At 37.6% G+C, this 13,414-nt stretch overlaps 3 protein-coding genes across 3 annotated transcripts; 2 read left to right on the forward strand and 1 right to left on the reverse strand.

Moving 5' to 3' along the window:
* Positions 1 to 528: 528 nt before the first annotated feature.
* LOC145619381 (uncharacterized) lies at positions 529 to 5,822 on the forward strand. The gene is made up of 6 exons (XM_081674062.1): positions 529 to 747; positions 2,381 to 2,593; positions 4,041 to 4,136; positions 4,656 to 4,801; positions 5,030 to 5,249; positions 5,423 to 5,822. The coding sequence occupies exons 1-6, from the start codon at positions 613 to 615 to the stop codon at positions 5,609 to 5,611; spliced, it is 999 nt and encodes a 332-aa protein (XP_081530188.1). The 5' UTR covers positions 529 to 612; the 3' UTR covers positions 5,612 to 5,822.
* A 650-nt stretch (positions 5,823 to 6,472) lies between these two features.
* LOC145619380 (7-deoxyloganetin glucosyltransferase-like) lies at positions 6,473 to 8,917 on the forward strand. Its single transcript, XM_081674061.1, has 2 exons — positions 6,473 to 6,995; positions 7,944 to 8,917. The coding sequence occupies exons 1-2, from the start codon at positions 6,494 to 6,496 to the stop codon at positions 8,888 to 8,890; spliced, it is 1,449 nt and encodes a 482-aa protein (XP_081530187.1). The 5' UTR covers positions 6,473 to 6,493; the 3' UTR covers positions 8,891 to 8,917.
* Positions 8,918 to 10,162: 1,245 nt separating this feature from the next.
* LOC145620397 (lysine-specific histone demethylase 1 homolog 1-like) lies at positions 10,163 to 12,760 on the reverse strand. The gene has a single exon (XM_081675072.1). The coding sequence runs from the start codon at positions 12,624 to 12,626 to the stop codon at positions 10,455 to 10,457; it is 2,172 nt and encodes a 723-aa protein (XP_081531198.1). The 5' UTR covers positions 12,627 to 12,760; the 3' UTR covers positions 10,163 to 10,454.
* Positions 12,761 to 13,414: the final 654 nt, after the last annotated feature.

Consider the following 13,414-nt stretch of genomic DNA (forward strand, 5'->3'; position numbering starts at 1 on the left):
AGGTCTACCAGTTATCATCCGTAATTCCCTATTGACTATCCAAGATTTTTTTATATCATAAATAAATACAAATAAATACTTTTTTTATATAAATTTTTGTATTTTTATTATTATTCATATTGCATATTCTGATAGACTGAATTAAACTGAACTTATTGGAGTTGAGCTGAACTGAACCAAATATAGTACGAGAGAGTGAAATTTAGATAAGAACTAAACTGAATTGAACCGAACTTATTGGAGCCGAACTGAACTAAACTAAATTAAACTTATTGGAGCTGAACTGAACTGAACTGAAATTAAGGCCAAGGGAACAGGCTCTTAGTAGTGTTAGTTTTTTTTTTTTGGGTGCTAATTAGTAGTGTTAGTATCTACTAGTGTTTCCTAATAAATTATTTTTTTTTAAAAAAAACTTGGTAAAAACAGGAAACAATGGAAAATTCTGAGCTTTGCGCCCGCCATCTGCAATCAAATGCAATTTACAAAATGGTTTTCTCTTTCCTTTGCTTACGTCCTCGCTTACACACGCATCCAATTTTTGAATTTTTTGAGTCCCACCATTTTTGTAGTGATAAAGAGGAAAACTTTCTCAGAAGAAATAGGTAAAAACAAATGGGGTGGAATGGAATTCTGGGTTTTGACTATGGAATTGTGCAGGCCCCACTTGGTCCCGACATTTCTGGTCCAGAACTTGTTGCTGCGGTTGCTAATGCTGGTGCAATTGGCCTTCTTCGAGCCCCTGATTGGGTTTGATTTCTTCCTTCCCACTTTTTTCCAGTCAATTATTTAATTTATGGCTGATTATTTGTTTCTGGGTTTTTAGGGTATTAATCATAATCAGTGATTCGATGATTATACATAGTTCTTAATTTAACCATAAAAAAACCCCAAAAGGAGGCAATTTCTGGAGTATTTGTTGTAGATAGTGATGATCAAAATCAAGTGTAATTTAGTTTTTACTTGATTTGACTGTTCATTTTTGTCTTGTGTTTGAGAAAAATCAGAAATTTGCTTTTGGGTATTTGTAGTTGATGTTGTTTTGTTAACTGTAAATCTCATGATTGATAGATAGATAGATAGATGGATGAGTTTGGTTTATTTAACTGTTTTCCTCAATATAGATAGATGGATAGGAATCATAGGATGGATGCTTTGTTTGAAGTTTGATTTATGTAAATGATGTAAGTTATGTTTATGACTGATTTGATGAAGATCGATTGGTTGGATGGATACATAGTTCGAAGTTGATCACTTTGCTCACCTTTCGCTAATTGGTGGTCATGTTAATTATTGCATTATGATGTTGATTTGAGGATGAAAATGATGTGTGTTGCTGCATTATGTAGGTTGACTTGTTAGGAGTTTGTACATAAGATCCAAGAATATGTATTTGTAAGAGAGACTAAGGCTCATATGAACAACTAAAATTGAATTATTCAATTCGACCCACTTCCAAACTCACGGCTGCCTGATAATTTGTATGGATTCGACTCCTTTAGTATCCCGAAGTGAGTTTGAGCCTTTAGGTGTAAAACTGTAAGCAATTTTCAATAATCAAGGACTAACCCTGAAGGTGAGAAGTTGATATTAATTATGAATTGATACCTTTATCAAATTTTATGAATTTGTATGACTACTATGTGTTTCCCAGTTCCCAATTGTAAATTACAATCAGATTCCTTACCTTATAGGATGATAAGTCGGAGTGAAGCAAGAAAGCTGTGATCCTCATATTGGATATTTATTTGGGCTGGTGTGCAGGGGAGAGTAGTACTTGAATTATCGAAATATCCATGATAGATTGTAAGCTAGGAGAAGACAAAAAGTTTTTGCTCATCTTCATAGAGCTTCCAACTAGCATTATACAAGTATTAAATTTGGTTAAAGCTGGGATCTTGAGTTTTACCAACTTGTTATCTGGTTAGGGCAAATCTATGTTTCCTTAAGATAGTTGCTATTCCAAGTTTCATTTTCATATTTGTATGTTTCTTTACCTCTATCATGTTGTATTTTAGCTGGGAATAATAAAAATGAGATTAGTCTGGCCTTCCCTTATTAGTATAGGCCATAATAAATTTTCTTGCTGACATCACCATGGTTGATTTTCTCTATCAGTTTCAGTATACTGAGATATAATAACCACGCTGACCACCTATGCTTAGAAAGATCATTTTGTTACAGAAACTCTGGAAAAAAAAAGGATTTTTTTTTTGTAGAGAGAATGAAGATGATCAGTGGAATTTAATAAACAAAGTGAACATATCTTTCCCCCTTTTTCCCCCCCCTGATGTAAACTATAATGTTACATAGAAATTATAGTCATTACTCCATGCAGACTTAGTTGACACTCTTGACAGTTTAGTATGATCATTTTTGGCAGGAAAACCCAGATTATGTAAGAGGGATGATAAGGAAGACTCGGACCTTGACTGACAAACCCTTTGGCATTGGTGTTGTTTTGGCATTTCCTCATGAAGAAAATGTGAAAGCTATACTTGAGGAGAAAGTGGCTGTACTGCAATTATATTGGGGTGAAGTATCTGAAGAGCTCGTTCATAGAGCTCATGAGGCTGGTGTCAAAGTTGTTCCCCAAGTAAGTTTAGATGTTCTTTATTTTTGCATATATTGGTATGCAGAGTTGAATTTGGCTATATTGTCATATATTTAAATTTATTGTGCTGATCCTCCAAAGCTATTGAAACACATATTAAAATTTGTTGGATCAAGTAGTGAGTGAGAATAGATGCAAGTATTTTCCCTGGTGACCTATTGGTAGTCAATTTAGTACGACAATATCAATGTATAGTAGGCTTACTGCATCCTATTTATATCTAATAAACATTGACTGTCTGAATTGCAATACCATCCAATACCGTTATCAGTGATAGGAACCTGATATGTCAGATGTGAACCAGTAGATCTTGGCTACGCCTAAGGAAGTTACTCACAAGTCACAATTCACAATGGGGATGGATGGTCTTTGGGAGGTTTCATGGGGTTTTTTTCTAGTTTGCTCTCAGATATAAGTTTAGACCAATGTATTGACAGCCATTGGCAAGTAGAAATAATGAAGTATATATTATTTATTTAGATAGCCCCTCAGACGTATACACATGAAGTCAAGGGTAGCCAACTCAGGTTGCCCGACTCTTCTTATCACCTGGTCCCCATTGCTTGCCAGGACTCTTGGAGGCCTTAATTAACTCTTTTGAGATCTTAATATATACTGTTTAACCTCCTGCATGGGCTGCATCCAATTTTCTAAAATTTGTATGCTATGGTATATTGCTAGAAGCTCCTCAAAACTAGTGATTCCTGTCTTGCCCAACGCTGGAGCTCTCAGATTGAAACATTTGGGTCGCTCGTAGATTTCTTAGAGTTTTCTTTAGTGGTATGCAGGCGATGTTGCTATCAATTCATTCAATACAGAATTCTCCAATTTCATCTCTGTATCTTTCCTTTTTGTTTTTCTTTGATAAGAGTCCCTTTGTCATTCTAATTCTTTTGCTTTGTTTTCTACATGTTTTTTTTGTTATTTCTGTGAAAACTAGACTTGTGGATCTTTGCTGGTTTAGAAACATGGCTTCATCCATTGGGATTTGCTACATATGTGTTGTTTGAATTTATTTATGTGGAGGTACTTGCTGAGTTATGATCATGTGGTAGTGCAGTGATTTGATGAGTTAGTTGATTCAGCTGTCATACTCTGACTTTAGACTTTGGGGGTTCATGCTCTGAACTTCTGATCTGGTAAATTTTGCCACGTCCAAAGATCTGCAACTCTGAGATTTAGCCTGTATAGTCCAAATTCTGTAGCTCTAGGTTCCAAGAGTCTTGTCTTGTGAAATTTTTTCATGACAAATATCACTGGGGTAATTTTGCTCCCATAATTATGTCTTGGGTTTCAACTTGCCACCTGAACTCACTTTCGTGCATATTACATGTTTCCCCATCCTCCTTTACTTGGATGTAGACAGCTGGACTGATAAATCCAGAGGATTTCTCTGATGATTGACTGTCGAGCTGCTTGTGTGAACAAGGTTGGGAGTATTGAAGCGGCAAAAAAGGCCATTGATGTTGGAGTAGATGCAATCATTGTACAAGGACGTGAAGCAGGTGGGCATGTGATAGATCAGGTAACTACTCGTGCTTTGAATTTTAGTTGCTTGTTGGATTGAAGGTCAATTAAAATAGTGCCTCGGTCATTATTGATGAGATTATGTATTTCACTTCCCAGTTTCCATATCTTGTTCAAGGTGAGGATTTTTAGAGGCATTGGTGAAACATTGATTTCAAATGGTCATTGAGTTTTTTGGCCCTTGTATTGTAGAAGATTATTTGTGTGACCATTTTTCTGAGTTCTGACCTCTGTTTTTGCTCATGGTAGAAAAGGAAGCAACATAGCATGTCTAATTATTTGCTTTCCTTTAGCATTTCTATTACCGTCTTGTCTTACAGATGATGTTAGAAGTGGAAATAATTACAGTTTGTGAACATGTATAATGGTTTTAATGATATACAAGTTGTTGACTCTGTACGTTACTCTCATGTTGACGTGTTGTACTCTCCCATAGTCCCATGCGTCCCATATTAATAATCTGATTCTTTCTACATCTAGTTTTCAGCAAAATCTTCTTTTCCAATTATTTTGTCAGGAAGGGTTAATTGCTTTGGTGCCTAGAGTAGTTGACCTGATCGGGGAACGAGATATTTCGGTAATTGCTGCAGGTGGCATTGTGGATGCGCGTGGTTATGTTGCTGCTTTGGCCCTTGGGGCACGAGGTGTTGCCCTTGGCACTAGGTATGAAATAATTAGTATTTTTAGTAAAGCAGAAAGATTTTTAGAAGTTCTAATATTTCAAACTTAGTCAGTGAATATTAATGGAATTTTTTCAGATTGCAACTATGGACTATCATTGTATATGTGAACTGGTTGATTGAATAAACAATGTTATCACCTCCTGAAAGCTTATGTTCTTTATCATTTTTTATTGTGTCTGATGAAGCTAATATCATCTGCGTGGTATAGGTTTCTCGCAACTGAAGAAAGTTATGCTCATCCTGTGTACAAGAGGAAGTTAATTGAATGTTCCAAAACTGAGTATACTAATGTATTTGGTCGTGCAAGATGGCCTGGAGCACCACAACGCGTCTTATTAACTCCATTCTTCAGTGACTGGAGATCTCTTCCTGAGAATGAAGATGAGACAAACCAGCCTGTCATTGGGCGCTCAACAATACATGGAGTGGTAAGAATATTTCCCACCTCCCTCACTAGTTACTCCTACAATTGCTATTAGGAAGTGTGAAAAGGAAAGAAGGAATTTAGATTAATACAAAGGGATTTTACTTCAGCTGACATGTACCAATCTGAGCTACTATCTAGTTCTTCTAAGTTGACAGGTTCCCTTGCCGTTTGCAGGAAAAGGAGGTAAGGCGTTTTGCAGGAACTGTGCCTAACAAAACAACAACAGGTGATATCGAGAGTATGGGGATGTATGCAGGGCAAGGAGTCGGCCTCATCAAGGAAATATTACCTGCTGGGGAAGTTGTGAAGAAGATTGTTGAAGAAGCTCGGTTGTTGATACAACAGAAGTTTAAGGATGTTTAAGTTTCAAGTGGGAGAAAGAAAAGGTGAGGGGTAAAAGCAGATCATTGTCTGACTGATGAGGTTAGAAATCTAAAATTTCTGGCTGTATTAAGAATTGAATAAATTTGTTTTTAATGCCTCATCAAGTATTATTCTTTCCTTGTTTACTCTCTAATTCTCTGTCAATCTTTACTCCCCACTTTTAATATTTTTAAATTAGAAATCTTTATTTTGAGGTGTTATTGTAAAAAAAAAACTAGACAGTGTTGTACTATATATTTGCATATTGATAATACTATGAACAAACAGGCTGTTAACTTAAGCTAGTAAAGTCAAGAAAATACTGCTTAAAGCCTCAAATCTCGTTAAATCTACTCCAAAACAGAACGGATTGAAGTGTAATTAAATTTTAGAAAAAAAAATTAGGTTTTAAAGAAATTCCTTTAACTCCAATAATTGAAAGCTCACCATGATGTTTGGCTCTTTTTGTTTATAACGTGACTTGTTATATTGTTAATGCCATTTATAGGTTACGAAGTAATTATAATTTTATTGAATGGTGACCTTCATATACAAGTTATATATTAGAATAAATTCTTATTTATTACTTGGTAGCTATATTTGTTGAATTGTTCATGATTGACTTGCGATCACATTCATAAAATTTGTGAGTGGTTACACCTAGATAGATCTACAATTTAAGTATTTATTACTACCAATATGAAATGCATATAATTTGTACTTCTAATATTTGGCCCTCACAATAAAGTGTAACTAATGAGTATACCAATAATATATAGGTCCTTACAATAACCCTATATAAACGTTGCGAATTGCAACTTGCAAGTGGCTATAAAATCCAAAGCCAAAGCCAAGCATTAACAAAAGCTAGCCTGAGAAAAAATGAGTAAAAGAGGGCATGCAATATGTGTTCCTTACCCAGCACAAGGCCACATTACTCCTATGCTTCAATTTGCCATGCTACTCCACTCCAATGGCTTTCATATCACCTTTGTTAATACCATTTACAACCACAGTCGCTTCCTCCACTCTCGCGGCCCTCATTCTCTAGATGGCCTTCCTAGCTTCCGTTTTGAGTCCATCCCGGATGGCCTCCCTCTGCCTTCTGAAGGCAGCGTGGAGGCCACCCAGGATATCCCCGAGCTGTGTAGGTCTACTAGTAAGGCTTGCCTCGGCCCATTTCGGGACCTTATTACAAAACTCAATAAGGAAGGCGGTCCACGTGTGACGTGCATAGTGGCTGATGGTTGTATGTCCTTCACAATGAAGGCTGCTGAGGAGTTTGGGATACCAGAAGTGGCGTTTTGGACAACGAGTGGTTGTGGGTACTTGGCTTACGTCCACTATCGGACATTGGCTGATAGAGGATTCACTCCTTTGAAAGGTACATTACACACTTCACACTTGCATATACTGTATTATTGTTACGAAATATTTGATATCATAATAGGTACATTATAACTTGCCTCAAAATTTTAGACCATGCTATAAAATCGAGATTAGAAAGGAAAGATCTCCATTAAGTACAAGGTAGATAGGAATTATGACATTTAAGGCATTAACCAATTCAATTCTAGAGTTAGGTTTTGGTATCTTTGTGAATTAAATTTAAATTAAAAATATTCATTTCTCCATTGTTTTATCAAACGTGACAAATAAATTAAGGAAAATGATATATACAGCCCTAAAGGCTGTGTATTTTTTTTTTGACGAGACTAAAGGCTATGTAATAAAAGCTAAAAGAGGAAAATATTTATGAAATATCTTCATTAATTACATTAATTTATGCGTGTTTATGTCATGCATTCTTAAACTAATACCAAAAAAAAAAAAGATATTAAATGGTTATTTGTAGCCCTTGGGGCTATATATAGCATTACCCATAAATTAAAGTTGATGTCCCTGGCCCAAGCCATCCAACCAATCAAATTAAAGATTGCGAACTGCCTACTAGTGTATTAAATATTTAAATGCACAATTAATATTCAATATTGCCTATTTCTTTACGAAAAGGTTATGAGAGCAATGATTGAAATAATTAAGGATCCTTTTCAATAAATTGAAATACGTACTAAAAATTGCTTTGTTTAGATTTCAAAAAAAGTATACATATTAATTAGGAGTACCATTCTTGACTGGTTGCTTAGCTCCATAAATTGTCAAACTGTTAAAAAAATTAAAGTTAATTGGTGACGTATATATGATATGATCAGACATCATTGATCAAATAAATTAAAATGAGTATTTCATAAAAGTTTTTCTATACTAAATATTCGATTGTTATATATAACCACCTAATTAATGATTATTCTATGGTTTCGCCACTGATTAGATGAACGTTGCATAACGAATGGGTACTTGGACACTAAAGTAGAGATACCAGGAATGAAGAGCATTCGATTAAAAGATTTACCAAGCTTCATTAGAACAACTGATCCAGATGATATTATGTTTAATTTCTTAATTAATTCCGTGGAAGAATCTTCTAAGGCTTCGGCTATAATCATAAACACCTTTGAGTCCTTAGAACAAGAAGTTTTGGATTCTCTACGTTCCATGCAACAATTACCTCCAATTTATTCAATTGGTTCTCTTGAACTCCTCATTGATGAAATAATTCCCAAATACGACGCAATTAGATCCATCAATTCAAGCCTATGGAAAGAAGAACTCGGGTGCATTGAATGGTTGAACAAGAAAGAGCCTAATTCAGTCGTGTATGTTAACTTTGGAAGCATTGCTAAAATAACACAAAAGCAACTTATAGAATTTGCATGGGGGTTAGCAAATAGCAAGAAGCAATTTCTTTGGATTATAAGGCCGGATATTGTTGTAGATGAGAATAGCCCTACATTACCTCATGATTTTGTGGTTGAAACTAAGGAAAGAGGTATGTTGGCTAGTTGGTGCTCTCAAAAGGAAGTTCTTAAGCACAAGGCGGTTGGAGGGTTTTTGACTCACAGTGGGTGGAACTCGACTCTTGAGACTATTTGCGGAGGTGTGCCAGTGATAAGTTGGCCTTTTTTCGCAGAGCAACAGACTAATTGTAGATATAGTTGTGTCGAGTGGAAGATAGGGATGGGGATAGGGAGTGAAGTGAAGAGAGACGAGATTGAGAAGTTGGTGACGGAATTGATGGAGGGAAAGAAGGGTAAGGAGATGAAAAAGAGGGCAATGGAGTGGAAGATAAAGGCTGAAGAGGCTGCTAAAAAGCCTAGTGGTTCCTCATACAAGAACTTGGGCAGGTTAATAAAAGATGTGCTTTTGCCGCAAAATTAGATGGTTATATAAACTTTCCTTTCATGTATGTGTTGTAATAGAATTTGATGCATTCTTTACCCAATAAAAGTTAGTTGTTTGGAAATAAGGTAATATTGGTAGCTCATTTCGTTGAACTTGGAAGCTTCTATACCCTTGTTTAATTCAATCGTGCCCTATTACTCAATTGATTTTTTTTTTTGGAATGAATCAAAGTGGAGTATTACTGTACTATCAAAACAGCATTGCATAATTTAAACATAGTTGGACTTCTCACTTGATTATAGTCCTAGCTAATTAATACGAACATGTATACTCCATTCGTTTTTTTTTTTTTTTTTAATACTCCAGATTATATACCTCTCCATTAAACTGCCTCTGTTTTCAAATACTTGTTAGTTTTAGAAATTGGAGAAAGTAATTAATTAGAGTTAAGGGGTTAGTGGAAGATAAATTGGAGGAGAGAAAATATAAAAATAATACTCCGTAAAATTAGACCACTAGTTGAGAGAAATGAATTAAACATTATAAATGGTATTTAAAAACGACCGCAAAACGAAAAAGGAGCAAGCATTTAAAAACGGTTAGAGTACTCGTCAAAAAAAAAAAAAAAAATAAAAACGGTTAGAGTAGGTTAATCGTAACACGGGTCACTAGTCACACTAATAAAATTGATCATTCACTCAAAACACTCAAAACTCAAGAAGAGAGTAAAACAATGGCACTACGATCGATCTTCACCGCCGTCACCCGCAAATCCTCCGCCGTATTCACCACCTCTCACTCTCTCTCCGCCGCTGTGCGCAACCTGAGCTCAGCCGCCTCAGCACCCCCTGAACGCCAAATAATCTACCCACATCTGGAATGCGGTAGCAACACCTTCTTCGCAATCGGCTACGGAGAATACAACTAGTTTTTGGGATTATAACCACATGGAATTATAACCCATTTCTGTCAAAGTTTTTGGGATTTCTTATGGACCAAAACAGAGTAATACAACTACCTCACAACCGTCGCTCTTCTTGTTTTTGTAATATAAGTTGGGTTGCTTCCTATAGTGGCTGAATTTTAGAGCAAACCACCACCTTATTAGTGGAAAAGACGAAGCAGCAGGCCAACATAACATTGATATTTCATAGAGAATGCAAACTGGCAAGACCATATATGATGCAGCAATAACCAAAACAAGAGATTCAATTTACAGCAATATTTTTCAGCATCAATAGGCTACAGCTTCAAGTTCATCAAGTAGCCAAGGCATATTATAAAAAAAAAAAAAACCAAATAACATAGTAAAATAAATCACACATTCATATAGAATAGCTATAATGTACATAAAAAGGACTAAACAATTGATCACTGAATCCTCTAGCTCAAATTCGATAAATTAGTCACAACCTACTAATAAGTCAGCTTACCACCATAACTTACCTATTCTAACATAAAAATTTGCTTAGTCTGAGAGTAATTGATTTAATCCCTCATCATCCTAGAAACACTAATGTACAACAATGGACTTCTATGTCAGTTGCTCATAACTTACAGTTCTTCCCTTCTGAGCTGGGAGTAAGGTGTACATTCAAGATCATGCTCCTTCTTTAGAGCATATATTTGCTTTAACAGCTGCAATAAGTGATTCTGCAGAAGAGCATAATCCTTTTTTGCCAACTAACCGCAAATCGAACTTCTCATTCAACAAATTTAGCCTATCCAAATCAGTTTCCACATTGTTCAGCTCAAGTGCTTGACACCTTGAAAGCAGACCATACAGAAACAGAGCAGTAGTTTCCAATTTCTCACCCCGAAACTCAACCCTTAAAAGTGATTGAGATTCAGGATCATCTGATCTTGGATCAAACAAAACAGAGAAGCTCCCAAATTGCATGTCTGGTTTCAAAAATATTTGACTCAGATCCTCAATATTCTCTGAACTAATATTTTCTGCCTTGTCAGCTGGAATCAATGATCTTCTTTTGGCAGCCTTTAGTATATTGGCAGCCTCCCTCATCCCACTAAGGAAAGCACCATGCATAGTAGCGGGATACTGCCTATTGGTCGCCTCTCCAGCAAAGAAAACCCTCCCATTCCCTATACTTTCTGCAAGGATATCATAATCATCACCAGATGCCCCAATAGCAACATAAGAATAAGAACCATAAGTGAACCTGTCTTGACCCCATCGGGTGCAAACTGCCTGAACCGGGTCTGGAACATCCACTCCTTTTGGGTAAAATATCCCCCTCAATATATCCATAACCCTCCCCACTGATTCCATAGGAGATACCTTCTCAAATTCAATGGCTGCCTCCCCTGCAACAAGGGCCACCAGAAGAGGCCCACCTGAAACTGAAGAATAGCTATAGAACAAGAAGAATTCACCCCTCCTAGATGGGTCCTCCGACAAATGTCCAAAAGTATCGATTTCAGCACCCCAAAAATTATACGGGAACAACATTGCAACCTTATTCAACAGCCCAAATCCTAACCTATCAATAGCATCCCTCTTCTTTTGAGGTAGGGGAGGCACAAACTCAATATCCCCCCTCTTCAAAACTCCTAATGGCATAGTACACAGAACCATATCAGCCCGAAATTCCTGCCCACCTGCATAAACCAACACCCCATCATCCCCATACCTAATGCTCTCCACCGTGCGATTGTAAAAAATTGGTAAATCCTCCGCCAAGGCTCGAATAAACCTCTCATTCCCACCCGGAATAAAACAATGATCCCCACCCATCTCATAAGGGTCATCTTGATCCCAAAACGCCATTGACAGATTCGACATTAATGAAGCATTGGCATACTCTAAATTAGCCAAATGCCAATTCAACAACATTTTCTCCTGAGGATCATCAGCCACATTAACAACCTTCCTAAATGCCTCTAATGCAGTTCCAAGTGAAACATCTACACTTCTCATTTCTTCCATCATAACCTGCCTAAGCTTACAAACCCTATCTAACAATTTATTAAATGCAGCTTCTACTCTAGAATCAACATCAGAATCAACAGCTTTTCCATTAGGCAAATAAAGAGGACAAATATCTCTCACCTTATGAAGTGGAAAACCCAATTGCCGCGCCAAAACTCCGAGCGGATTCCCATTGATTCCGGTCAGCACGCTCCCGCCTAAATCTGCAGCACCCACAACACCCCCTTCCTCCCCACACATCTTCCTCGTGCGAACCCTTCCCCCGGGCCGTGCCCGCCCTTCTAAAACCACAACCTTAAACCCCATACCCTGGAGCTGGCGGGCCGCACAAAGTCCCGCCAGCCCCGCGCCGACGACAACAATGTTGGCCTCCCCTACAACACCATCACCATTGTTGTCGCACGGCTTCTTCTCCTTAATCTCAGGAGCAAGCCCAAAATTAACGTACCCACGATTAACCAAAAACCCAAGTGCAGCATCAACAAGATGACGATGCTCCGGCTTCGCAGACTCCATCACGTGATCGCGCGTGATGAGAGAGGAAACATTCGACCTCCACTTAGACAGTATAAGATTTCTGACACTAATATACTGAGATTGATCGGCACTTCCAAGAGTAGGAATCACAGCATCATCAATTTCTTCTTCAGTAAGAGAATCAATCGGAAACCCAACTGAGATTGCGATGAGAGCATCAACATCGAGGGGCGGCGGGTCCTTGGAGAGGTCGGCGATGCGACGGCGGCGGCGAGGAAGAGAGAGGGAGAGTGAGTCAAGGAGAGAAGAGGAAGAGCGAGAAGAAGAGTGAGGACGAAGGACCATGGAAATTGTGCCTTGGTAATGTTTACGTTTGCGGCGGCGTTTTGGGATGATGGGTACTTCGGAGGTGGTGGTGGTGGTGTCGTCGTCGGGAGGTGGCGGTGAGAGGGGGTTTGATGGGGTGGAAACGTCGTCGGAGGTTGCATTGTTGTTGTCATCGTTGTTGTTGTTGTTGTTGTTGTCGTTGTTGTTGGTGTTGGTGTTGTTGTCGTTGTTGGTGTTGTTGTCGTTGTTGGTGTTGTTGTCGTCGTCGTTGTTGGTAGTGGTGGCGGGGTTAGTTTCTTCGGCGGTGGTGTTTGGGGCGGGGTGAGTTTCATCGGTGGTGGTGTTTGCGGCGGGGTGAGTTTCTTCGGCGGTGGGAGGTGGCGGAGAAGGAGGGTTGGTGGTGTTGTTCATTGTATGGGAAATGATTGGAGTTTTAGAGTGAGAAAGTTATTTCATTGAGCTCGGGTTTTCCTGTTCAATGTTCTGAACTCCGTCCTAAAGTTGAAATTAGGGTTCGTCTTGATTTTTTGTGTAGGTTTTTTTTTTTTCTTTCTCCAATACATTAATTTTTCTATTGGGTGCTATTATTTACTTCAAATTCATAGTTTTGTTAACAAGAAAATGCTTGGTAAAATATACTTAAATTTCAAAAATATCAATCTTAATATGTTAATTGTGTAAGTTTGATTCAATAATCGTGATTTTAATGCTATAAAATAAGACCCAAATCAATTTAACTTGGGTCGAGAGAATTATTTTATCACTAATTTGTCCAAAACAATATTTTTTATATTGAATACGATTCT

This window comes from Chenopodium album, chromosome 27 (genome assembly GCF_948465745.1).
Source record: "Chenopodium album chromosome 27, dcCheAlbu1.1, whole genome shotgun sequence".
Classification (NCBI taxonomy): Eukaryota; Viridiplantae; Streptophyta; class Magnoliopsida; order Caryophyllales; family Amaranthaceae; genus Chenopodium; species Chenopodium album.